The sequence below is a fragment of the Anomaloglossus baeobatrachus genome, chromosome 8 (genome assembly GCF_048569485.1).
Source record: "Anomaloglossus baeobatrachus isolate aAnoBae1 chromosome 8, aAnoBae1.hap1, whole genome shotgun sequence".
NCBI classification, from domain to species: Eukaryota; Metazoa; Chordata; class Amphibia; order Anura; family Aromobatidae; genus Anomaloglossus; species Anomaloglossus baeobatrachus.
In genome coordinates, this window is record NC_134360.1 from 91022446 (window position 1) to 91050352 (window position 27907).

General features: G+C 46.8%; 1 protein-coding gene across 1 annotated transcript in view; it reads left to right on the top strand.

The window, feature by feature from the left end:
• Window positions 1-6059, top strand: part of GSG1 (germ cell associated 1) — a 111728-nt gene extending 105669 nt beyond the window's left edge. Inside the window, exons 5-6 of the mRNA XM_075321901.1 lie at window positions 4272-4383; window positions 4477-6059. Of these exons, the coding sequence (XP_075178016.1) occupies window positions 4272-4383; window positions 4477-4768 (404 nt within the window). The 3' untranslated portion in view covers window positions 4769-6059. The remainder of the gene's footprint in view (window positions 1-4271; window positions 4384-4476) is intronic.
• The last annotated feature ends 21848 nt before the right edge of the window (window positions 6060-27907 follow it).

Genomic DNA, 27907 nt, shown 5'->3' on the forward strand with positions numbered 1-27907 from the left:
TAATATACCTAGAAAATTGCTGTGAATAGAACTAGGTGATGATTCAAAAAATTACCCGTCAATGAGTTCAGCTGTTGAAAATTCAGGCCGCCTGATGAGGATGTAGAAGCTCAAGGGTTAACCTGCAACATGACTGATGGTTGCATTAGGTAATAGTAAATAGAGGGTGATCTTAGTCAGAGATAGTGAGGTCAGATAGCTGGCTGTATGAGTCAGGGGCAGTAATTGTCTTCATCTGGGATAAGGATTCACTTGAAACGGGAAGGGTAAAATAGGTCTTGAGTTTGTAAACTCCTGGGGATAACTGGAGTATATTGGGTTGAATTAGTATGGTCTTGAGTTGAAAAAGTGGGGGAAGGAAGGGAGCTACTAGGTAAGTGTTCGTCAAAGGTAGGATTGTACTCGTCTAAAATTGTAAATTGATTTGGTGAAAGCAGAATGGGGTCCTTATCTATATTAAAAGTAGAATGATGAGGCGGTATTTTCATTTTTTCTCTATAATGGTTCTCTCATATTCCTTAAGGCGTTTTAGGATACTATTAGTAAGATGCTTTAAATCAGGGTGATTGTCATATTGAATAAGATTATCCAATAAGGCTAACATTTTTTGGTTGGTTATGGTTAAGATGTTACGTCGTTTGCAGATTATAAATTCAAGGGTTTTCAGTGAGAATTGGTGGAACATGTCGTCCCATTCAGATTGGATAGTAGGATCTCCAAAGTCTCCTGCTATTGTTTTGTAAACAGTGAGGCCTATAGGAGTGCGTTGCTGCAAAAGGTATTTTTCTAATGAGACTACTTCCCATAAATTTTTCATTTCGTTAAACAATAGTTTCTCCAACACCCTGAGATTATCCTTGGCATTAGATATATCCTGAGTGGATGTATTCTCCTGTGGGTTTTGCTTAATACTCTTGGACCATTTGCAATCTAGGCTAGGGGGAAGTTTATGTCCATCTGGTAAATCCGCCGGGCAGGAGATTCTAAGTTTTCTTGCCCACCTCAAGTGCCGAGGGCACAGCAGCAGATCGAGCCAGGAGTTGTGACCACGATCCAGCCCAATAATGGACTCGCACTGCCTGCTATACAGGACAGGAACTAAACCCAGGACAGGAGTTTCTGAAGCACTACAGGTCACATGGACTCATATTACAAAGCACAGAAAGGAAGGGCTCACAGTCCACCAGTTACCTCCAGAGTATCCGGGATCGGCTGAAGCCCATCACAGCGTAGCCCGGTAGTCCAACGGCAGTGTGTGATCAGTGAGTAAAAGACCTTGAACTGTTCCACCTGTGTCGTCACGTTGCTGCCGGCGCCCTCCCCATCGCGCCACCGCGCAATCAGCGCCTGAGAGACTACTACCACCAACATCCTCCCTGGGGCCTAGCTCTGCCTGTGGAGAGTTGAACCATCCGAGCTGCGTTGTCATCCGCCCCAGCAGAGAAGTCCTGCAGCGGCGGCTAATATTTTCCGCACACCACAGGTGACATCACGAACAACTACCCCCATCCTCCCCATCCCCAGCCTTTTATTGACACCCGGGGTCACGGAACCGGATGAGGTCACCGCGGCATCCCAGGAGAAGCACTGTAGCCCGGTGTCCAGTAACCCCCGACCCGTGGGCGCGTCAGCAGCAATACCAAATATGTGTATTTTTTCTATTGATTTTTATTTCAATGGGGAAAAAGGGGGGTGATTTAAACTTTTTTTTTCATATTTTTAGGATTTTTATCACTTTTATTGTATTTACTAGTTCCCTTAGGGGACTATTATCTGGTCGCTTGTGTTATATGTAGCAGTGCATCAGTATTGTCTTTGGAAGGAAGAAGTCATGTGCCAGTCCTTTATATTGACCACACATGTATTTATACATATAAATGAGATCTCCTCTGAGACGTCTTATTTCTAAGCTAAACAAATCTAACTTTTCCAACCTCTCATCATATGGGAGGCCTTCCATTTCTTGTAATAATCTAGTTTTCCGCCTTTGAACTGTGCCTTTGAACACTAGGGGCCTGATTCATCAAGACCAGTGTTGTTCATGCCGCTCTTGCTGGGGGGCGTGCTGGAGTTACGCGTTTCTGATTTATGAAGAGGTCTGTTGAGCGGGGTGCAACCCCATGCGCTATGCAAGAAATCTCATTCTAGTCAAGGACTGGAGTGAGATTTTTGGCATACGTAACTCCATAGGTTATCATGAATTAGATGAACTTTGGCACCCAGTCCTTGCTCCTCTCCTTTTTTTGGAGTGGGGAAAAATGGCATAAAAATGCCAAAAGTCACAAAGTTTTTCAACTTTTCAGAGCTTTTACACCAGAATTCTGCTGTGAAAGCTTCGATGAATCAGGCCATATTGTATGAACTTGTCCTGGCAGTTGCATGCCCTTACCTTTCCTTAAAGGAGTTGTCAGGTTTTAGTGAAAAAAAAAACAGACAAGGTTGCTTATGGTTTATTATAGAAAAACAAACCATTACCTACTAAAGCAATATAACGTTAGTGCCAGTTCTCTGCAGCTTGAAATCTTTTTCTTTTTAAAGGGTTTCAGTGTTGATGTTAGGTCTACAACATGTTTGTACACAAAGGAGAAAAAGGCACACATAACCCGGGCACACATCAAGAATAATAATAAAGAAATTTCAATAATGTATAATAATATTGTATTGGGTCAATGAAGAAACACACAATTTAAAATCACTTAAAACAGACGATACATCACAAAAAGGCCTTAAGTTGTAATACAATAGCTCCGGGATAATATACCAATTGATACAGATCTAAAACTTGCTAATGAATAGATGCAAAATATCCACAAAATGTATCAAAGAATTCTCCACATTGTAAGTACGATATTTAGTGGCATGCAAAGATGAGTTCGGACAATAATGTGCAGTCGGCACCTTAAGGGTTAATTCCCAGCAAGGCAGGAAAAAAAATACATTAAGGATTTAGCACATGAAATCATAACCATGGTCATTGAAATTGCACAACATGATAGTATATCTCAGCGCCGAAGTGCGTATGGCATAGATCAAATAGCCAGCAAATAGAGATATATGATCATCACAGTGTTTGAGATCATGTAATAAAAAGAACCCCTTAAACACAATTACAATGCTAATAGAAGCTACATGAGTGTTACAAAGTAGCAATACATATATCAAAAGGTGCAGGTGAAAGCCAAATAAATTATCCAGAATAGCCAGACTCAGGGAGATCATGCGATAGCCATGGTGTCATAGCTGCAAAGAGGTGGATCAGAATCGCTATATCAAAAGCACATAAGTGCTGGATATAAGATCAAAATTTGATCAGAAAGAGCATAGTTACCCACCGGGCCCGGTGTGGCCAAAAGTTTGCATGCAACAAAGGGAGAATGAAGGAGCTGAAAAGCAAGTGTGCCGTGGAGAGAGCCCCATGCGTTACGCTGACAGGCAGCTTCATCAGGGGAGCTCCCCTTGAACCTGCAGAGACTGTGTTAACTTGTCCTTATCGGCGTTGCCACCCAGTGCTTAGGCGCCAACCGCCATTACCCTCTTCTCTTCATCCTCCCGGGGCCCGCTCCACCTGTAGGGAGCAACACCATCCCGGCTACCATAACAGCTGACCCGGCGAGGAATCCTGCAGCGGCGGCTACTCCTGGCCGCGAACCACAGGTGGCGTCATGACAAACTCTCCAAATACCCCACTTTCCCCACCATTTACTGTATGCCTCGGGGCAATGGAACCGGGCAAGGCCACCCATTGCCTGACCCGACCTGAAATGGCCCGGCGATGAGTAGGTTAACCACCTGCCCTCTGGGGCAGCCAGCCACAGATAGATCACTTCCGGGAGGAGGAAGCGCAGGATTTTTCTTTTTTTGTTTTGTTTCTTAACACACTACATCTAAAAACGTCCTTTTTAGGAGAGCCATTCAGACACTGCAAATGGCCTGCACTGGAGTGCCATCTCCCATCATTCATTGAAGAGAGCCTGCTCTTTGTGTTCTTGTGTCATGGATGACCCATCCAATCACCTGCGATACTTGGCTGAGTATCGCAGGTACCCGAGCACTCTGATACTCGATAGAGCAATGGTGAGCATGCTCGCTCATCTCTAGTAATAAGCAATTAATTTTTGTTTTGTATGACTTTAGTGGGTTTTGATAACAAGGCAGATTGAATCATTAGTGATCATGCATTTAATCTCCAGGTCGCATGGAACAATTGAATAATAATGATAATACTATTGGTTCAGGTTGTCAGAATTAATAATATAATGTATTTTCTGCAGGACTTCTTGGGATGGTGGCACACATGATGTACACTCAGGTTTTTCAAGCCACCGTAAGCCTTGGACCAGAAGACTGGAGGCCACATTCATGGGATTACGGTTGGGCATTTTAGTAAGTTCATCACCAATTCACAATACTTAAATCTGAATAATTTTAGGAGTAATGTTTTCTTTACTTAAGAGAAACCTTTTCTGTGTATTTCAGCACTGCGTGGGCTTCTTTCACCTGCTGTATGGTTTCTGCCGTTACAACACTCAACACTTACACCAAAACTGTCCTGGAATTCCGGAGAAATCAAAAAGCATATCATCAAAACATGAAGGAGCACAATTGCTTTCTGAATCACAAAGGGATGGATTTCTATGCAGACAAACCTATCCATTCCGTGTCAGAAAGTGTGGACTTCTACACCGAACTTCAGAAGAAAGTCCTTCTACGTGACCACTCAATGGATCTGGAGGATGTCGAAGAATCCATGGAGGAGGAACATTGCTAGGAAATCATTTGGAATACGACACTATTGGCAAGGTTTGGAAATTATAAGCGCAGTAGAGGTTTATGAAGGTATAAATTCTTATGAGGATCACATTTAGCTTCCAGCAGGGCTGGACATTATACGTCAGTTTATCGAGATTACTGTCTCTTGAACTTTACACCCAATAGCCATGTTCTTCTTCAAAACTTTTACTCCAAGTAGTTATGTGGATAATTCTGTGAACAATACCGTTCTCATCCGTATGTGTAACACAATCATAACTTGTGTTTCATAAACACGGTATGGATTAATAGAAACAGTAGCAATGAGAATATGGAAACATGGCCCTGCTTTTTAATCTTTTTATATATTTTTTATTTTTCTTCCTAAAACATAATAGAACAAATCAATAACTTTATACCACTAGAATACCCACCTCCCCCATAGTTACCCAGAAGGATGGGGCATGGTCCCTTTACTGACCATTCAAAAATGGATTAGTATATGCTAAAATTAGACATTCAGAGGCTCACACGTTCCTGTACCTACTACATCCACTCATATCTGATATTTGTGCTGTTCTAGTTAATCTGAATCCATACATTTTAGGACGCAAATAAATGAAAAAAAGAGAAACATTCTAAGCCGGACTCTACCTGATGACACCAAGAGTATAATCTAGAAAAGATCGGCCAAGACTTCCATCTATTTACATGGACAATCAAAAGAAGTTATTTATGTGGTGGACGATATTAAGTACCTGAACTGCTTTAGAAATGGTACCCAACCATGTGTCTGTTTGTTGGTGATGTAATGGATCTATGCGAACTATTTTCTACATTTTTTTGGGAATGTCGGCTCATTATGGAGTGAAGTCAAAGCCCTTACCTGAAATCCTTGATAAGGAAATCCCCATTGACCATTACTATATCTCTTGATCTTTGCACTGTCTCCCTCCCATAAGAAACCTTGCTACGAAACTGGTTCTACACTTCTGTCGGTAGCCTGTTGTCGTTTTGAATTATGGTGGAAATAGACTTCTCCACCTTCTTCTTTTAGATATACACCAGAACAAAAGAAGTTAGGAACTAAGATGGACAATTTTGACTCCCTCTGGTCACTTTGGGATTTCCTACCCAGTCACTAACTAATTACAATGGTCTACACCTACCTTCCCCTGGCAATCTTCTTTTGATCCCCTATCTCCCTCGTGTCCCTTGTTGTCTTTGATGTGGTCTATGTATTGTTTTCTTCTTTGATTATATGTTCAATTTTTCAATCAGCATTGTTTAACTTATGTAATTATTGTTCTAATACTGGTACTTTAATTCTTGTACAATACGACTGTGTTGGAGTCTCATCTTCAATGTGACAGGGAATATACTTTGGAATAAAAGGATTATTAATAATAGTTTCTTATTACTATTTCAGAACACTTTTTTTTAAACCAGATATTCTTTATTGAACATATTTTTAGCATTTAACACATAAAAACAACAACATAAAACAGCACACCAACCTCAGCAATTTGCAGCGATATACAGGTCAAGGGCCATCACCCCACCAACTTGGTAAAACTAATATGTTGGAGCAGGGAAGAGTGACCAATAATCCAGGCAATCACTATGTATACAGAGACAGACCCAATATTTTTAACAGGCATTTGAGAATAGGTAATGTAATGACGGTATTTCTAATACACTATGGATTGACATACAAAGAGACAGCATACTAAATCAGACCCATCCTAAACCATGCCAACTCCCTAGATGCCAGCCCTGAATGTGTAATGCCCCTGAACCCCTCAGGGCACTACTAGGTACTGCATCCTGACAAAGATGCAGAGCTTACTCCCAGGGACCTGGAAGACCAGTGCCGGTACCAGAAAAACAAATAACATCCCCAGTTCCCACTCCCTATTAGGGATTACTGACTAGTCCGGGACCCAATAGATGGCCGCTCAGAGGTGGAGCCAGTCCAGTCCACTAGCTGACAACCTGATGGGAGGGGACAGACAGTAAGGGAGCCCGGTTGTGACAGTTGAAGGGAGATGGATGTATCTCCAGACGGGGTCGTGTAACAGTGACCTAGGTGGCACAGGAGAGTGGTTGCCAGGGAGGGTACAGCCAGGTACCTCTGGAACAAGAGCACCGACGGGGCACAGGGCCCTAGGTCGGGCGACAGCTTCAGGCAACCTGACAAACACCTTCACAGTGAGGGTACCTTCACGGACCTCACTGACCCAAGAATCCGGGGGCACCAGCAGTAAAGATTGAGCCAGGGATTGGAATAGAACACCGACGCTACAGGGTTCGTACTGCCCGCTGTACGGACAAGAGACTGCCGACAGACATTAAGGGACCCAAAAATGCTCCAAGCTATGGGGTCCCACCAACCAGTGAGAGGTGCCAGGGAAAGAGACTACCAGATCACCGCACTGGCACTGGGACAAAAGGGACCAGGGGTCTGAACCAGCCGTCCTCAGTGCCACAGCTCAACACCACTATGAGTAAAACAAAAGTTGCACTGCATCCCGATTGTGTGGTCTCCCTTCTTTCTGCACCGGATCCCACCATTCACTCCCTGGGGCCCGGCCCTATTTGCGGAGGGCCTATCATCCAGGCTCACAACACCATCAGCCCCAGAGGTAACAGACTGTGCAGTGGCGGTTCCATCACCATAACCGCAACCCGCAAGTGGCGTCACGATACAAACTCTTTCAATTCCCCTGTATATAATACCTTTTAAAAAACATCCCCAGGGTCACGGAACCGGGCATCGGCCGTTACACAATCGTGACACAGCATCCCCGTACATATACGGCCCTGGACCGAGTACCCCATAGCCCTGAGAGACACAAATGATCAATCCAAGGAGCCAAAATGTTATCAAACTTAGTAATACAGTTCCTCTTAACATAAATATGCTTTTCCATATTTATCACCCAGTTTATCTTGTCTACATATTCTGACATCTTGGTGGGTCTCCCAGATATTCTATGTTGAACAATGAGTGTCCTAGCCGCATATAACATCCTAGCTATCGCTGTCTTACCATAGTCATCTATTAACTGGTCCTCAACATGGCTCAAGACACACACTAATGGGTAGAGATGAGCGAACCGGTCGCGGTTCGGCTCGAGGTGGTTCGCCGAACGGAGGTCTCGTTCGAGTTCAGTTCGTCGAACGTTCGACGAACCGAACTCGAACGTATAGGCTATAATGGGAGGCAATCACAAACACATAAAAATGCATTATAAATGTACACAAACAGTTAATAAACATTGCCATAACACTTACCGGTCCTCGCGATCCCTTCTGCACTCTGTCTCCTGCCGCTATTCCATCCGATGATCGCTGAATCCTCCCGGTGACCTGCACTGCCAGCAGAGATGCAGGACCTATCGTGACGTCAAAATAGCCATGTGACCAGTCATGTGGCTATTATCTCATTGGCTACAGACTGGTCACATGACTATGACACGTCATGTAGGACCTGCGAGTGCATCTCTCCGGTACACGGTGCACATATGTGTATCGCCGTGTACCGGCGACATGCTCTAGCACACGGTCGACTCCCCGTTCCGTTAGGGACCGGCTGACACAGCCGGTCATTAACGGAGATCACCGTTGCCATAGCAACGCAGTTAGCGGTGACGTCACCGCTAACCGCGGCTCCGAGAGCACCGTTGCTATGGTAACGCGTCTGTCAGCGTTACCGCTAGCAGCCAGCAGTGATCACTCACGGAGTGAAGGCTGCACGCTGCTGCACGATTGTAGTGAGCATTGTAGTGAGGATGGAGGTTCCCCAGCCCCAAGTGATGAGCTGGTGAATCTCATCCTTCCTCACTACAATCGTCACTACTACTACACTAGAAAGAAAGAAGACAGAAGAGCAGGATCGTGGAGGGCTGACAGGGGGTAATAAAGATGGAGTCTCTAATGTGTCTGTGTATTTATTTCTATTAAAGTATTTTTCCTCTGTGTGGTGTCTTTTTTTTAACCCTTTATTGGAGATTCTTAATGGCCGGGTCAAACGTGCCTGACATTAAGAATCTCTGGCTTAATACTGGCTAGTAAAACAAAGCCAGTATTAACTCATGATTACCCAACAAGCCACCCGGCTCCAGGGCTGTTGGAAGAGTTGGATACAGCGCCAGATGATGGCGCTTCTATGAGAGCGCCATTTTCTGGGACGGCTGCGGACTGAAATCCGCAGCAGAGGCGCCCACAAACCTCGGGCTAACCTGTGCTGCGTATTCCAATCCCCAGCTGCCTAGTTGTACCCGGCTGGACACAAAAATAGGGCGAAGCCCACGTCATTTGTTTTTTAATTATTTCATGAAATAAGTGAAATAATTAAAAAAAACGGGCTTCCCTATATTTTTGGTTCCCAGCCGGGTACAAATAGGCAACTGGGGGTTGGAGGCAGCCCGTGGCTGCCAGCTGTACCTGGCTAGCATACAAAAATATGGCGAAGCCCACGTCATTTTTTTGGTGGGCAAAAAACTTCTGCATACAGTCCTGGATGGAGTATGCTGAGCCTTGTAGTTCTGCAGCTGCTGTCTGCTCTTCTCCATACAGACAGACAGCAGCTGCAGAACTACAAGGCTCAGCATACTCCATCCAGGACTGTATGCAGAATTTTTTTGCCCCCTGAAAAAATTATGTGGGCTTCGCCATATTTTTGTATGCTAGCCAGGTACAGCAGGCAGGTACGGCTGCCCCCAACCCCCAGTTGCCTATTTGTACCCGTCTGGGAACCAAAAATAAAGGGAAGCCCTTTTTTTATTATTTCATGAATTTCATGAAATAATTAGAAAACAAATGACGTAGGCTTTGCCCCATTTTTGTGTCCAGCCAGGTACAACTAGGCAGCTGGGGATTGGAATCCGCACCACCGGTTGGCCTGAGCTTTCTGGGCCCCACTGCTGCGAATTGCAGTCTGCAGCCACCTCAGAAAATGGCATTTTCATAGAAGCGCCATCTTCTGGCGCTGTATCCAACTCTTCCAGCACCTGCCTGCTATACCTGGCTAGCATACAAAAATATGGCGAAGCTCACGTCCTTTTTTTGTAGTTTTTTGGCAAAAAAAATAAAAAATGCTTCCCTGGATTTTCCATTGCCAGTGAAGGTAACACCAAGCAGTGGGGGTTAGCAGCCAGTAGCTGCTTGGATTACCCTTAGCTAGCAATACAAAAAATGCAGCGGGAGCCCATATATATTTTTTTTAATTATTTATTTAAATAACTAAAAATAAAATGGGCTTCCCTGTATTTTGATTGCTGGACATCACAGTGCTGTAAAAATAAATCTTTAAAAAAATGACGTAGCGCTCCGCGGTATTTTTGATTCTCAGCGCAGATAAAACAGACAGCTATGGGTTGCCACCCCCATCTGCCTGCCGTTACCTTGGTTGTCAATCAAAATACAGGGAAGCCCATTAATTTTTTCTATTTAAAAAATAGTTAAAAAAAAAAATTACGTTGGGTCCCCCCATTTTTGATAGCCAGCTAGGGTAAAGCAGACGGCTGTAGCCTGAAAACCACAGCTGGCAGCTTTACCGTGGTTGGGGATCCAATGTGGAGGTCCCCTCAGGCTCTTTTTTATAATTATTTTATAAATATTAATAATTACACAATAAAAGTAGGGTCCCCCCCAAATTGGATCACCAGCCAAGGTAAAGCGGACAGCTGTGGTCTGGTATTCTCAGGGTGGGAAGGTCCATAGTTATTGGGCCTTCACAGCCTAAAAATAGCAGGCCGCAGGCACCCCAGACGTGGCGCATCCACTAGATGCGCCAATCCTGGCGCTTCACCCCAGCTCATCCCGTGCCCTGGTGCAGTGGCAAACGGGGTAATAAATCGGGTTGATACTAGCTGTAAAGTCACCTGAGATCAAGCCCAGCAGTTTGTGATGTCATGGCGTCTATTAGATACCCAACATCATAAACTGTCAGTACTAACAAAAACAAAAAATCGACAAAAGAAATTTATTTGAAAAAACAGTCCCCAAAACATTTCCTCTTTCACCAATTTATTGTAAGAAAAAAAATAAAGGGGTCCCACGACGACTCTGGACCGTCTAGAATATGGGGGGGAGACACTCAGGGAACGTATCCCCCATTTTCTAGGAGTGCGGACCCTTCATGTGAGGAGTGTGGGTGCAATGAATCTGCACTCACTCTCCCCGGGTCCACAGCAGCAGAGTCCATGTCATAATGGTTGCTACCAAAGCTGCAATGCCCTGCTCATGAGGTAAGGGCATGCCTAATCAGGAGAACTACTGTAGAGGAAGCTCTGCTCACTGGTATATAGGTGCTCAGAGGTAATAATAGATAAAATTAGTGAGTAACCTCGGCACTCTATATCTCCCAGACTAAGTCAGTAAGTCACAATGGATAGTAATGCAAAATCACTCTTTATTGGTCCGTATTAAGAAAAAAATTTTTTCATAAGCATATATGTTTTTGTCCAAAACAAGTTACAAATGACGTTTCGGCCTGAGCCTTCGTCAGATTGGACTTATCTGCATGTAATCATGAAAAATGACAATAATCAGTATCACATAAGAGTGAGAGAACAATAACATAAACTCGAACAATGTAGAGGTACAATTGGGATGCAGCAAAAAAATTGCAACACAGCAAGAAATGAAACACATGATACAAATGTCATAATACAGTACAAGGACAATATAGTAATGACAAATATGGGGTCAGAGTAGGCTTAGACAGCTCTGGTACGAAAGAGATGTCAATCATAAAGTAACATGTGCAGTAGGTGTAGAGCTACAGTATGCATGGCAGAGCTAATGGGTAGACTGACCATAGAAAAAGAACGGAGAAAAAGTGGAGAAAAAGTGGAGAAAAAAGTGGAGAAAAAGTGGAGCATAAGAGGAGAAAAAGTGGAGAAAAAAGTGGAGAAAAAGTGGAGATTAAGAGGAGAAAAAGTGGAGAAAAAGTGGAGCATAAGAGGAGAAAAAGTGGAGAAAAAGTGGAGCATAAGAGGAGAAAAAGTGGAGATTAAGAGGAGAAAAAGTGGAAAAAAAAGTGGAGCATAAGAGGAGAAAAAGTGGAGAAAAAGTGGAGAAAAAGTGGAGCATAAGAGGAGAAAAAGTGGAGAAAAAGTGGAGAAAAAGTGGAGAAAAAGTGGAGAAAAAGTGGAGCATAAGAGGAGAAAAAGTGGAGAAAAAGTGGAGATTAAGAGGAGAAAAAGTGGAGAAAAAGTGGAGCATAAGAGGAGAAAAAGTGGAGAAAAAGTGGAGAAAAAGTGGAGCATAAGAGGAGAAAAAGTGGAGAAAAAAGTGGAGAAAAAGTGGAGCATAAGAGGAGAAAAAGTGGAGAAAAAGTGGAGAAAAAAGTGGAGAAAAAGTGGAGAAAAAGTGGAGAAAAAAGTGGAGAAAAAGTGGAGAAAAAGTGGAGAAAAAGTGGAGCATAAGAGGAGAAAAAGTGGAGATTAAGAGGAGAAAAAGTGGAGAAAAAGTGGAGCATAAGAGGAGAGAAAGTGGAGAAAAAGTGGAGAAAAAGTGGAGAAAAAGTGGAGATTAAGAGGAGAAAAAGTGGAGAAAAAATGGAGCATAAGAGGAGAAAAAGTGGAGAAAAAGTGGAGCATAAGAGGAGAAAAAGTGGAGAAAAAGTGGAGATTAAGAGGAGAAAAAGTGGAGAAAAAAGTGGAGAAAAAGTGGAGCATAAGAGGAGAAAAAGTGGAGAAAAAGTGGAGAAAAAGTGAAGAAAAAGTGGAGATTAAGAGGAGAAAAAGTGGAGAAAAAGTGGAGCATAAGAGGAGAAAAAGTGGAGAAAAAGTGGAGAAAAAGTGGAGATTAAGAGGAGAAAAAGTGGAGAAAAAGTGGAGCATAAGAGGAGAAAAAGTGGAGAAAAAGTGGAGCATAAGAGGAGAAAAAGTGGAGATTAAGAGGAGAAAAAGTGGAAAAAAAAGTGGAGCATAAGAGGAGAAAAAGTGGAGAAAAAGTGGAGAAAAAAGTGGAGAAAAAGTGGAGAAAAAAGTGGAGAAAAAGTGGAGAAAAAAGTGGAGAAAAAGTGGAGCATAAGAGGAGAAAAAGTGGAGAAAAAGTGGAGAAAAAGTGGAGAAAAAGTGGAGCATAAGAGGAGAAAAAGTGGAGAAAAAAGTGGAGAAAAAGTGGAGCATAAGAGGAGAAAAAGTGGAGAAAAAGTGGAGAAAAAAGTGGAGAAAAAGTGGAGAAAAAGTGGAGAAAAAGTGGAGCATAAGAGGAGAAAAAGTGGAGATTAAGAGGAGAAAAAGTGGAGAAAAAGTGGAGCATAAGAGGAGAGAAAGTGGAGAAAAAGTGGAGAAAAAGTGGAGAAAAAGTGGAGATTAAGAGGAGAAAAAATGGAGCATAAGAGGAGAAAAAGTGGAGAAAAAGTGGAGCATAAGAGGAGAAAAAGTGGAGAAAAAGTGGAGAAAAAGTGGAGAAAAAGTGGAGATTAAGAGGAGAAAAAGTGGAGAAAAAGTGGAGCATAAGAGGAGAAAAAGTGGAGAAAAAGTGGAGCATAAGAGGAGAAAAAGTGGAGAAAAAGTGGAGAAAAAGTGGAGCATAAGAGGAGAAAAAGTGGAGAAAAAAGTGGAGAAAAAAGTGGAGAAAAAAGTGGAGAAAAAAGTGGAGAAAAAGTGGAGCATAAGAGGAGAAAAAGTGGAGAAAAAGTGGAACATAAGAGGAGAAAAAGTGGAGAAAAAATGGAGAAAAAGTGGAGAAAAAGTGGAGCATAAGAGGAGAAAAAGTGGAGAAAAAGTGGAGCATAAGAGGAGAAAAAGTGGAGAAAAAGTGGAGAAAAAGTGGAGAAAAAGTGGAGCATAAGAGGAGAAAAAGTGGAGAAAAAAGTGGAGAAAAAGTGGAGCATAAGAGGAGAAAAAGTGGAGAAAAAAGTGGAGAAAAAGTGGAGAAAAAGTGGAGCATAAGAGGAGAAAAAGTGGAGATTAAGAGGAGAAAAAGTGGAGAAAAAGTGGAGCATAAGAGGAGAAAAAGTGGAGAAAAAGTGGAGAAAAAGTGGAGAAAAAATGGAGAAAAAGTGGAGAAAAAGTGGAGATTAAGAGGAGAAAAAGTGGAGAAAAAGTGGAGAAAAAGTGGAGCATAAGAGGAGAAAAAGTGGAGAAAAAGTGGAGCATAAGAGGAGAAAAAGTGGAGAAAAAGTGGAGCATAAGAGGAGAAAAAGTGGAGAAAAAGTGGAGAAAAAGTGGAGCATAAGAGGAGAAAAAGTGGAGAAAAAGTGGAGCATAAGAGGAGAAAAAGTGGAGAAAAAGTGGAGAAAAAGTGGAGCATAAGAGGAGAAAAAGTGGAGAAAAAAGTGGAGAAAAAGTGGAGAAAAAGTGGAGCATAAGAGGAGAAAAAGTGGAGAATAAGTGGAGAAAAAAATGGAGAAAAAGTGGAGAAAAAGTGGAGAAAAAGTGGAGAAAAAAATGGAGAAAAAGTGGAACACCCTTTGGTACCTTTCATGTGGCACTAAGGGTGCTTAGCTTTGTATTTAGCCAAAAAAATGAAAAAAAAATGACGTAGGGTTCCCCCTAGTTTTGTAGCCAGCTAGGGTAAAGCAGACGGCTGCAGCCTGCAGACCACAGCTGGCAACCTCACCTTGGCTGGTAATCCAAAACTGAGGGCACCCCACGCTGTTATTTTAAATTAAATAAAAAATTTAAAAAAAAAAACACGTAGGGGTCCCCCAAAATTGGATCACCAGCCAAGGTAAAGCAGACAGCTGGGGCCTGATATTCTCAGACTAGGGAGGTCCATGGTTATTGGACTCTCCCCAGCCTAAAAATAGCAGGCCGCAGCCGCCCCAGAAGTGGCGCATCCATTAGATGCGCCAATCCTGGTGCTTCGCCCCAGCTCATCCCGCGCCCTGGTGCGGTGGCAAACGGGGTAATATATGGGGTTAATACCAGATGTGTAATGTCACCTGGCATCAAGCCCTGGGGTTGGTGAGGTCAGGCGTCTATCAGATACCCGACATCACCAACCCAGTCAGTAATAAAAAAAAAATAGACGACAAACACGTTTTTATTTGAAAAAACACTCCCCAAAACATTCCCTCTTTAACCAATTTATTACAAATCCAGGTCTGGTGTAATCCAAGGGGTTGCCATGACGATCCACACTGTCCCAGTCAATGAAGAGCAGGATGTTCCCCATTGGCTGGGAGAGCAGTGCAGTGACCTGAGCTAACATCAATGGGTCAGCCCAGGTCACTGCAGGGGGGTGACAAGTGCTGCTGTCAGTGAGGTACATTACCTGCGCTGATCTCCAGCACACTGACAGCCCCTGTCACTGAGGTCAATGACCGGCGCCTTCACAGCAAGTCTCGCGAGAGGTCCGTGACGTCACCGCTAGTCAGTCTCGGGTCGGAAGCGAGAGGTGATGTGACAAGCGGCGGCCATGGAGGACAGTGACAGCGCTGAGGTCGGGATGGCGGGACTTCATCACCGCAGGTAAGCCGAGCGGGGGGGGGGGGGAGGGGTGAGAGTGTGTGTGTGTGTGTGTATGTATGTGTACATGCCGCGGGCAGGAGGGGGCGGAGCGAGCTGAGCGGGAAAGTGTGGGCTTCCTGCACGTAACTAAGATAAACATCGGGTTACTAACCAAAGCGCTTTGCTTGGATACCCGATGTTTATCTTGGTTACCAGCTTGTGGCAGGCTGCCAGCGATGGCTCCTGCACACTGTAGCTGTAAAAAGCCCTGCTTTTTACTGCTAGAACCGTTCTCGAACGTATCTAGAACTATCGAGCTTTTAGCAAAAAGCTCGAGTTCTAGTTCGATCTCGAACAGCCCAAAAATCACTCGAGCCTAGAACTGGAGAACCACGAACCGCGAACCGCGCTCAACTCTACTAATGGGGTCAACTCTAGTACGACCAAGTAAACGCTCCCAATAGTACTTGTCACCGCCTTCCAGAATCGTTCCAAGTTCGGACAAGACCACATCATGTGAGATAAGGTTGTGAACTTAGTTTTACATCTATTACATAGTGGAGAGGCACGTACTCCAATGTCAAATAGGAACTGAGGAGTACAATATTTATAATGAAGTAAGTGCAGTTGCAATAATCTATGCGGCTCGGTCAGGGACAAGTCAGGGACTCTTTCCAGGGTCTTATTCCACTGGTTTTCCTCAAGGGGTCCCAGTTCACCCTCCCACCTCGCCCTGGAGTTTACTGTCTGGCTCCTCAGGACAAGGTATAATATGTCAATATACAGAGTAGAAATCAACAACCCGCTCAAACCACTCGCCTGTACAATTCTACGAATAATGAGGTTTTTGGGGGATATCGTTATCAATGGCAAGTCTTTCTGCTTGAAGTTTGTGTCTCAATTGCAGATATTTATAAAACTCATTATGGGGAAGACCAAATTCCTTCTGTAATTGAAAGCCTTAATATGGCCGCCCGTCAAGAAAGAATCTTTTTATCCTTCTCTGATTCCAGATATAAAAGCCCTTCAAACTATTCATGTGAGGAAGCCACACAGTGTCCCACAACGATGTATACTGTGAAATCCACTGTAAATCCTGTAGAGTTCTCACTTTCCACCATTATTTGTGTATCAGGACAAAGTATGCCCACGGATACTTCGGTATCGCCAAACCCCCGGACCTCTTATCCTTCTGCAATGCTTCCAGTCTAATCCAGGGTGCCTTTTTACCCCAAGTCAGCTCCCTAAAAAGACAATTTACCTTTGTGAAAAAATCTTTTTGGTATCCAGACTGGTGTGTTATGCAGAACATCCAAATAATTTTTGGAAAGTTTGCTCTTCCCACCACGGATAGCAGCAATTTAATCTAAGTGTTTAATTTGTTCTGAAATTTTTTGAGAATCGGTACCAGGTTTAGAGATTCAAAGTCCGCTAGTTTTGTTTGGATATTATTGCCCAGATATTTACCTTCAATACCACCTGCAGGCCCGAGTTCACCTAAACTGCTAAGTTATTACTGTTGTCTATCGGGAGCAGGGCCAACTTAAGCAAATTAATAACCAGACCAGAATATGTACGAAATGTTTCAATAGTTTCCATCCCAAGGAGAGTCCCCCATTCACCCTTATCCTAGCTGCCGGCCTACCATATAACAATTTAACCCAGAAGATGAATGTGGGGCCCAAGCCCACCCTGTCCAACACTGCCCATAAGTATTCCCACTCGACTGAATCAAAGGCTTTAACGGCACCAAGTGAGCATATGACCCTATCACCTGACCTGCATTATCTACTGGCAATTGGAGGTTAAGGTATAGCCTTGCGAACAATAATCGCTGTAGACCTAGCCGGCATAAAGCCTGATTGACATGCTTGTATTACCTTCGTGATCACGTTGCTCAGTTTTTTAATATCTGTAGAAAGCAAAGAGAGAGGTCTGTAAGAATAAGGAGAAGGGGATCCTTGCCCGGCTTTAGAATTACTACGATCACCGCCTCCTGCATAGACTGGGGTAGGGAACCCTCCTCTGCCTCTTTCTGAAACGTAGACAATAATTGTGGCAACAACAATTCGCCAAACTTTTTATACATCTCCATTGGCAACCCATCTAATCCAGGTGAATTGTTAGCCATAGTTTGTACCGCAATATCAATATCTTTTAGTTGTATCGTACTATTGAGGTAATCCCGATCCGCCTCCGATATTTTAGGAAGAGAAATATCACTGAGACACGCAGCTATTTGTTTCCTTGAGCACGCAAATATGGACCTATATAAATCTTTATAAAAATCATGGAAAAACCCCAGATTATCCCCTGTTTGGTTTAGAATGACACCCTCCCTGCTCCTAATTGCTCCAATCACAGAATTCCCAGTCTGAGCCTTCACAATCAGTGCTAACAAATGGCCCGCTTTCTCCCCTTCCTCAAAAAAAGTTGCCTGGAAAACAAGTTTACTCTTAGGCGGGCTTTGCACGTTGCGACATCGCAAGCCGATGCGGCGTCACAGCGACGTCACACGGCAGGCGGCCAATAACGGCGGAGGGGCGGAGATGAGCAGGATGTAAATATCCTGCCCACCTCCTTCCTTCCGTATAGCCGCCGGCGGCAGGTAAGGAGATGTTCCTCGCTCCTGCGGCTTCACACACAGCGATGTGTGCTGCCGCAGGAACGAGGAACAGCATCGTACCTGTCGCGGCAGCGTAATTATGAAAAAGTCGGAGCCTACACCGATGATACGATAACGACGCTTTTGCGCTCGTTAATCGTATCATCTAGGATTTACACACAACGATGTCGAAAGTGACGCCGGATGTGCGTCACTTTCGATTTGACCCCACCAACATCGCACGTGCGATGTTGCAACGTGCAAAGCCGCCCTTAGCCTTTTCTGTAACGTGGGAATTATAAGCAGCTTGCGCTCTCTTCCACTCCACCAGATCATCACCCGAGCCTGACCGAACAAAATGCCCCTCCGTAATCCATACCTACTCCTGGAGAGATTCCCTAAATTGGTGTGTTTTAGGTTTGGACCTATTACTGTTTTGTATCAAAATGCCTCGCAGAAAGGTTTGCATTGAATTCCATATAGTATTTTGTGAAGCCGAGCCAGCATTATCCTTAAAGTTAGAAATAGCTTTCTTTACTACCAGGTAGTCAGTGATCTGCAAACAAGATGGATTCATAGACCACATAGTAAGAGACCTTCCGTTATCTGGAAAGAGACTTAAATCCATAACCAAAGCGGAGTGATCTGACAAATGCCTAGGTAAGTATTCTATGTTTCTTATCAACGGCACCCTCCAATCCCAGCATCATATCAATACGAGAGAGAGTTTCATGAGTTTTCGAATAACACGAAAATTGTCTGTCTCTTGAGTGGCGATTACACCACAGGTCTATGAGTGACAATTAAGCTACCAATTCCCCAAATCTGGTCGCCGGTTTGGCCTCTTATGCTGAGCCACACTTAAATCTGTCCCAGTATGGATGCACAATGTTGTCTCCTGTGCAAATGACCAGTGTTCCTAGGGCATTGTTAATGTGTTTCTCCACCATGTTGAAAATAGTGCTATTATAGGGAGGCGGTATATATATTGCCAGTAGCAAGCACTCCTTAGAATAAATCTTGCAATGCACCGCCACCCATCTACCCTCCTCATCCACCCCAGAGGATATCAATTCAAATGGTACAGTCTTATGAATAAGGACACTAACCACCCCTGGAGTAGCTAGAAACGTTGGAGTGAAAGTCAGAACTGACCCATGGTCTCTTAAGACATAAGATTTTGTCCCCCCCCTTCCAAATGAGTTTCCTGTAGACATACCACCCCCGGTTTCTGTGTATGTATATACTCCTTAACAGTCAACCGCTTAGTAGTATCTCCCAGACCCTGGACATTCAAGGTTAGTGTCGCGAGCGGAGGAGGGGACGCTGCGCTCACCCACTGCTCGGGTCCGGCTGCTGCTGCTGCTCGGTGGTGGCTTGAGTGGTGGGCCGGATTCCGAGGACTCAAGCGGCGTTCCTCGGCCGTGATTGACAGGGGGCTTGGTGTGTGGTTTGGGGATATTGTCCGTGACTCCACCCACGGTTGTGGTGAAGTTGTGACACCACCGCTTCTCTGGACGGGGATCCCGGGAGCGATGACAGGGAGCAGCTTGGATGTTGGTTCTCCCCTCCGTGGGTAGGGGGGTTGCTTGTCCCGGGGCCCCGGTGAGGGTTTGGGGATGACAGGCGGGTTGCGGGGCCTGGTGAGGTGCAGGGTCGCGGGGGCAGCGCTGTGCCGCACGGCACGGTGGTACTCACTCAGCCAGTAATTTACACGGAGTCTCTGGTCAAACAAACGGCTGGATGGACGGGTCCCACAGATGGCTGCGGTTGTTCTCCTCCCGGTAGGTTGATGGTGACTGCCTTTCCCTGCACCTGTGTTGTGTTTACGGTTCCAATGGCTTCCCACCGGTAACCCACTCCCCAGCTTGGATGGATGCTGAGGGAGCCCCTTTTGCCCGCAGGCTCTGGCCCTGGGAACTGTAGCCTTGGCGGTGACTGTGTTTCCCTTTACAGTGTGAGCTGTTGCCTTCAATCGGGTCTTGACTGCTGGGAAACCCCGGAGGTTCCCTTCGCTAACGGATTTGACCGGTTTTACGGCGACTCCTAGCCTGGTCGGGGTCCATAGGCCCTGCTGAATGGTGCTGGCTTATCTTCACTTCCCGATCCGGTACCGGCGGGCCACCGACCGTCCCCGGTCCTTACGATTCGCTCCAATCAGCCTCTCCTGCAGACGGTCACCACCGTCTGCCAATCTTGCTGTATGTGCCCGGGCCACACACTGGGACACAGTCAGGCTGCTTTTTACCACTTCACTCTCCAAACTCCTCAACTCATCTGCCTACTTTTCCCGCCTCCAGGACTGTGAACTCCTCGGTGGGTGGGGCCAACCGCCTGGCCCACCCCCTGGTGTGGACATCAGCCCCTGGAGGAAGGCAACAAGGATTTGTGTTTGACCTAGGTGTGCCTAGCTGGGGTGTGGGGTGTGTTGGTGTAGTACCTGTGACGACCTGGCTTGTCCAGGGTGCCACATTCTCCCTTAGTAAAATGCAGACCGTCCGCGGGCTGCCCGTCCATCACCGGTTTTATTTTTGTCAACTGCAAAAGAGTAGAAAACGGTAAAAACATGTAAAAACATCACAAACATTTTTCAACGGTACGGCTTCCGCTCTTCTCCCACCCAAACAACCTGGCCCTGATGCTGCCAATAAGAAGTGGGCAGTACCCCTTGACCCCAGTCCAGGACCAAGTTGCCCGAGCGGGTTCTGTCTCTTTCAGGGGACCCGCATCCATGGGGACCCCTGAACCCCTGGACAATCGCCACCGGTTACGGTAGTGGAGGGCCTGGGCCATCCCTTTCCTCCAGGCCCATCCTCCCAAATCAGCCTCTCCGGAGGCGGTAACGGTATCAAGCCAACACATTTTTATTTACATTCCACTAAGTTTGTGGTTGCCCTGCAAGTTCTCGGGCTTGCCCGTAAGCAGTTCCATATGCAACGGTTTGCAGACAGTCCCTACGGGGACAACTGTTGCCGGCAACGGCCGGTTCAATCAAAACATCAATCAGGTTACTTCTTCGGTTGATTATTCTTATCATTCAAACTTTTCTAACAACAACGGTGCTGATGGTCCCAACGGGGACAACTTTTGGGCGGAGGACCGCCAACTTCGACTTCACTCCAGGTCCACCTCACCAACCGGGGTAGGGGGCTGAGCGGGTGCATGAGGCCCCTGGCCGCCTCTCAGCCGGACAGCCAGGGCATACCAGCCCCTCTCCCCACAATGTCGGGTATAGTTGACGAGGTCACCGGGGAGCAGATTGCGGCTTGGATGGTCTTCCGGTAAGTGGTCATTCACATCTCTCCGGGCCATGAAAATTTCGGCCTCCAGGCCCGGTTCATAAATGAAGCCGTACATTCTTCTGGTATCAAATCTCCGCACCTGTCCTTCATATCTCGGGCCCCGCACCCGGAAGGTGGCTCTTCGGAGACGTTCCTTCTCTTCAATAGTGCGGGCCACCAACTCCGCCTTTCTCCTCTCCCTCTCGGCAATCTCCCGGCCCAGCGGTGTCGGCTCCCTGTCCCAATACGGGGCTGCTGCGAGCCCCTGTGCACGGGTCGGGCCCCGCGAGACCTCCTTGACACTGCCCACCACTGGCAATCTGGGTGGAAGGTCCCGCGGTGACTTGGCCTGGGGTGGTGCCTTACAGCGGCGACCCGGCGCAACCTCAGCCGAGGTGTGGGGAACGGGCACAAGGATCCTCTCCCGCTGAGCCTCCATCTCCTCCTGCACGAGACGGGCTGCCGGGGCCGGTACGGGGTCAGGCACGGTCACCGGCGCTTCCGGTACAGCTTCACCGATGGGTTCGGCCTTTGGTGTCTTTCAAGGGAGCGGTGCTGCACGGTCACGGGCCTCGGCTGCAGGTCGGTCCGCTTGGGCGGACAGGCGGGGTACCGCTACCGGTTGGGTGGGTAGCGGGCCTAGTGGTGGGGCGGTAGCGACTAGCGCGGGTAGCGGGGGAGGGAGCAGGGTGAGCGGGCGCGGGCCGGGCCCCTCAGCCGCAGTGGCCGATCCTTCCGGAATATAGGGGCGTGGGTCTCTTACCCGCTCCTCCAAATCTTCCTCCACCTCGCGTCTCCCTATAGCCGCCACCACCTCCGCCATGTCGGCCTCCCACTCCTCTAAGAGGAGCTGCATCCTGATCTGCAGCCGCTGTTGGAGCTGGGCGGTCCGGACCTCCACCCACGCCGCGGTTCCAGGCACGGGGGCTACGGTGCTGCTGGACAGCTGGTACATCGCTGCGGCGGCCTCTTCCAGGAACAGAAAGATGGCCGCAGGGTCCTGGCGTCCCTGCTTTTATAGCCTCGGGCTACATGCGGCCAGACGCCATCCGTCCCCCTTAGTCTTTTTCCGGCTCCTCCTCTTTCGGGGCGGGGTTTCAGCTTTCGCACCTCCACTACTCGGGAAGACGCTCGAGCGGGGACTTTTCGCGCCCAAAATGGCGGCTTCTCCAAATTTTCAGCCGGACACCTCCGGCGGTCACAAGGCGCACCTCTACCAGACGGCAGAGTGGTAAGATCCTGTTCGTGACGCCAAGTTGTCGCGGGCGGAGGAGGGGACACTGCGCTCACCCACTGCTCGGGTCCGGCTGCTGCTGCTCGGTGGTGGCTCGAGCGGTGAGCCGGATCCCGGGGACTCAAGCGGCGTTCCTCGCCCGTGAGTGAAAGGGGGCTTGGTGTGTGGTTTGGGGATATTGTCCGTGACGCCACCCACGGTTGTGGTGAAGTTGTGACACCACCGCTTCTCTGGACGGGGATCCCGGGAGCGATGACAGGGATCAGCTTGGATGTTGGTTCTCCCCTCCGCGGGTAGAGGGGTTGGTTGTCCCGGGGCCTCGGTGAGGGTTTGGGGATGACAGGCGGGTTACGGGGCCTGGTGAGGTGCAGGGTCGCGGGGGCAGCGCTGTGCCGCACGGCATGGTGCTACTCACTCAGCCAGTAATTTACACAGAGTCTCTGGTCAAACAAACGGCTGGATGGACGGGTCCCACAGACGGCTGCGGTTGTTCTCCTCCCGGTAGGTTGATGGTGACTGCCTTTCCCTGCACCTGTGTTGTGTTTACGGTTCCAATGGCTTCCCACCGGTAACCCGCTCCCCAGCTTGGATGGATGCTGAGGGAGCCCCTTTTGCCCGCAGACTCTGGCCCTGGGAACTGTAGCCTTGGCGGGGACTGTGTTTACCTTTACGGTGTGAGCTGTTGCCTTCAATCGGGTCTTGACTGCTGGGAAACCCCGGAAGTTCCCTTCGCTAACGGATTTGACCGGTTTTACGGTGACTCCTAGCCTGGTCGGGGTCCGTAGGCTCTGCCGAATGGTGCTGGCTTCTCTTCACTCCCCGATCCGGTACCGGCGGGCCACCGCCCGTCCCCGGTCCTTACGGTTCGCTCCAATCAGCCTGTCCTGCAGACGGTCACCACCGTCTGCCAACCTTGCTGTATGTGCCCGGGCCACACACCCGGACACAGTCAGGCTGCTCCTCTACCACTTCACTCTCCAAACTCCTCAACTCATCTGCCTACTTTTCTCGCCTCCAGGACTGTGAACTCCTCGGTGGGTGGGGCCAACCACCTGGCCCACCCCCTGGTGTGGACATCAGCCCCTGGAGGAAGGCAACAAGGAGTTGTGTTTGACCTAGGTGTGCCTAGCCGGGGTGTGGGGTGTATTGGTGTAGTACCTGTGACGACCTGGCTTGTCCAGGGCGCCACATTAGCACATTGAGGTTCCAGCCATCATGTCACATACAATGCAGAAGCCCGTAGCATGGCAACATCGCTGCAGGCAAGGTGTACCTAGGGAAAAAGGAGGCCAATATATGCAGCAAATCATGCGAGTCCCACTATCACCCTCAGAGGGCATATCAGACATGTCAGAGTGTGTGCCACAACCTGTAAGAAAACAAACAGCACATAGACACATATAAACACTGACCAAAAATAGCCGGTCAGAAAAATAACCAACGTTCATGACCATCCATCTAAAAGAGAAAAAAAAGGAGAAAAAGATGGATGGAGGCACAAGTCCCGCCTGCAACCGTGCAGAGAGGAAAGCAAGTAGAAAGTATCAGAAGCAACCATTATATGGCCGCCGCACCAAAGCTGACTGCCTGACCATCCAGGAGAAAAGACAGAATGTTTGGGACCACTAGGTCATGGATCTTGTACGTACCTTATTGTCGTGCCCAGGGAAGGGGGTACTCTGTCCCGGGCGGTTGCAAATGGGAATGTCACTCTGGTGGCCGCTGCCTGGTCCCACACCCTGGGGCTTCTTTTGTAAAAAGGGGGTATTTACAGTAGGGGTGAAAGTTAGTATATGTGATGCCACCTGCGGGTTGCGGTTAAAGGTGTAGAACCGCCGCTGCTGAATGTGGGTACTCCCAGAGCTGGTGGTGGTAGAAGCAATGATGTTAGGCCCTCCAAAGGTAGGGTCGTGCCTGGGAGATGTGAGGGGCAATAACGGAGACCACACCAGGTTGTCTTGAACAGTCTCTACTCACTCAGACCTTTGGATTACTGGTTCAGGTCCCATGGAGTATCAGTGCCAATGTGCAGACCCAGATAGCATTAGGCATCCTTATGTAGTATACAGCCCCCATAGTTGTCTGGTCACAGTGATTGAATACATATTCACTTCTCCTCATTCCCCCACTGCTCTAGTCTCCTCGGCGGGTCCACTGCATTCGCTCTGACTTCACTGCAGGTGCGCAGTGTTAACGTCACCGCACTCTGCTGCTGAGCTGTCAGAGCGCCGACAGACACAGTGGGGAGAATGATGAGAGAGGCAGCGCGTATCTCCATCTCATCATTGCTCTCAATCAACTGCAATGCCGATACAATTGAAAGCGCGATCCTCTGCAGGGGAAGCCAGTGAAAGCGTAGGCACCAGGCCCCCCTGACTAGTAGTACGCCCCTCCTGCCACCGCGAGTGGGCCCCCCGGCAGCCCAGGGCCCCGGAATTTGACCGGGTTTGCTGACACCGGCCCTAGTTTGGCTACAGTTTTGTACCAGTACTCATTAGCTTGGGTACAGTTTTGTACCAATACACATTAGCTTATCTACAGTTTTGTACCAGTACTCATTAGCTTGGCTACAGTTTTCTACCAGTACTCATTAGCTTGGCGACAGTTTTACACCAGTACACATTAGTTTGGGTACAGTTTTGTACCAGTACACATTAGCTTCGCTACAGATTTGTACCAGTACACATCAGCTTGGCTACAGATTTGTACCAGTACACATTAGCTTGGCTACAGATTTGTACCAGTACAAATTAGCTTAGCTACAGTTTTGTACCAATACACATTAGCTTATCTACAGTTTTGTACTAGTACTCATTAGCTTGGGTACAGTTTTGTACCAATACACATTAGCTTATCTACAGTTTTGTACTAGTACTCATTAGCTTGGGTACAGTTTTGTACCAATACACATTAGCTTATCTACAGTTTTCTACCAGTACCCATTAGCTTGGCTACAGTTTTCTACCAGTACTCATTAGCTTGGGTACAGTTTTCTACCAGTACTCATTAGCTTGGATACAGTTTTGCACCAGTACACATTAGCTTGGGTACAGTTTTGTATCGGTACACATTAGCTTGGGTACAGTTTTGTACCAGTAGTCATTAGAAAACCTCTGTTGCTTAGTTTAGAGCGGAACAGACAGAAATGAGGAATTTTGGAATGGGGGCTAAAAAGAACATGACAACTGTGTGTAAATGCTGCTCTGACTGTGCGGCTCCATGCTGTAGAAATGGTGAGCTTCCTTATTAGCCAGCCTATCTCACATTGCTCACGAGCTATGGCCACTTCTTATATCCTGAGAGTGGTTGAAGTGCCTCTTTTTCTAAACGACTGCCCTTCTCAGAGCTCCACTATTCCCTTGTCGGTTTCTCCTTCTGCAACATTAATCTGTCATATCCCGTTAGGTTTGCTGCCAGCCTTTCCATTGCATCTAGCCGTGCAGCCCTTATGTCTGCCAATTCCTCCATCCAACACTGCACCGAGCCTTCACGGATCAAGAAGGAAAATAGTTTACAGAATTTGCTCTTGTAATTAATATTAACGAGGGCATATTAAACGTATTTATATTTTGGATTTATAGGCTGCTGTAAGGGTTAACCCACTAATGTAATACCGTTTGTGGACATAGTTATAAATTCATGCCCGTACTGATGAAGATGATGCCGATCCCGATGTTGGGTGAGTCTATTCACGGGAATAGATGCCAGCTTTCTTGAACAGGTTTATTCTCCTTCTCCACCCTGACCCTGCACATGTTCAAGACATGCTAACCTTGACTGCATAATCTCCAATAAACAAATCAAGGCCTTATCTGTAATCCAGGGATTAGGCGTTTTCTGCAAAAAAAAACTGTAGAGAAATTAGTTATGAAAAAGGGATTCGAACCAGTAAATGAAAGACACAGATTAACGGAGGAGGATCGGGGATGATTCCCATAATCCATCGCGGTCTCCCTTTGGTATGATCACAGGTTTAGCTGGATACATTTATTCTTCATTATTAACATGAACATGATGTTATTATTTCTTCTATTTGCGGAACAAACATTAACGGAACGTTCAAAATAAGACATTTCTAAATTTGAACCTTTTTTCCCATTTGCAGGAGGTTTGATGTCTCTTTCTTGTGCGGCGGGGAATGGTAGAATAATACACTGACTTCATCGTCACGGGTAGGATTTCTAGAGATGTAACAAATGAGGGCACAGCTTGGGAACGTAACCTTTTCTCTATACGTCTGTGCTTCTAGGCATTGAGTAATAGCGAGGATTTCTTAAGCTGACAACAATTTTTTAAAGCTGAGCAGATAATGAATATAATGTCCACAGTTTTCTTGCACTGTGATTGTTTCCCTTGTAACTTTTCCTACTTATAGGATAGATTTTGTGATAGTTAAAACCAGATAATAATAATAATAATAATAATAAACATTCTTTTTTTCTAATCTGTTCTAATTTTCTGATTGTAGATTTTTTATTGTATATATATATATATATATATATTGTCACGCTCCCCGGATCCCAACGTCGTTCCTCAATCACCGCTCTGGTCCCCGGGTCCCCTGCCTCCAGCCACACGTCCTCCTCGGCACCGCTCCCTGCTCTGGCCTCCGGCACCCGGGCGTCGCGCATGCACATTGGGGCGTGCGCGCGGTCACTGACCTCCTCTTATAGACCCAGCACTCCCTAACAGGATATTGCATCAGTCAGGGTCAGGTATATTAGGAGCTTCCTGCCTGGAGGGCGTCGCCTGTTCTACGAGTTCTATAGCTAGGAGTCCAGGTCCCGCTTGCTGTGTCTTGCATTAACACTGTGTCTTCCACAGAACCAGTTCTACCAAGTTAACCTGGTCCTGTCCACAACCTGTCCGAGAGATCCTGCGGGGACTGTCCTGCCAAGCTATCCTGGCCTGGGCCACAACCTGTCCGAGTGGTCCTACGAGGACTCAGCTGAGACTCCACCATCTTCTCCAGCCTGAACCCGCTTCCTACTCTCGGCTTCACTCGGTTACCCCTGCCTCCTTTTGGTTGGACTCTGCTCACGTCTGCCGAATCTACCTGGCACCAGTACCTGGGCACCGGCATCTTACCAGGCACCAGGAACTCTGTGTCCTCAAGGATTTCCTCATTCCTGCTTCTAGAAGGACTCTGCCCTTGTCCTGCCTTCTGCTCCGGCAACCATGTCCCTGGTCCCTCTGGTAGGCTTGCAGGACTATCCCAGTCTAGGGGTAGCTCTAGCTGCTTCGCCAGAGGTGACAGGGGCACGGTCCAGAGGATCCACCTCTCGGGCGTAACATATATATATACAGTGCCTACAAGTAGTATTCAACCCCCTGCAGATTTAGCAGGTTTACATATTCGGAATTAACTTGGCATTGTGACATTTGGACTGTAGATCAGCCTGGAAGTGTGAAATGCACTGCAGCAAAAAAGAATGTTATTTCTTTTTTTATTTTTTTTTTAAAGTGTGAAAAGTTTATTCAGAGGGTCATTTATTATTCAACCCCTCAAACCACAAGAATTCTGTTTGGTTCCCCTAAAGTATTAAGAAGTATTTCAGGCACAAAGAACAATGAGCTTCACATGTTTGGATTAATTATCTCTTTTTCCAGCCTTTTCTGACTA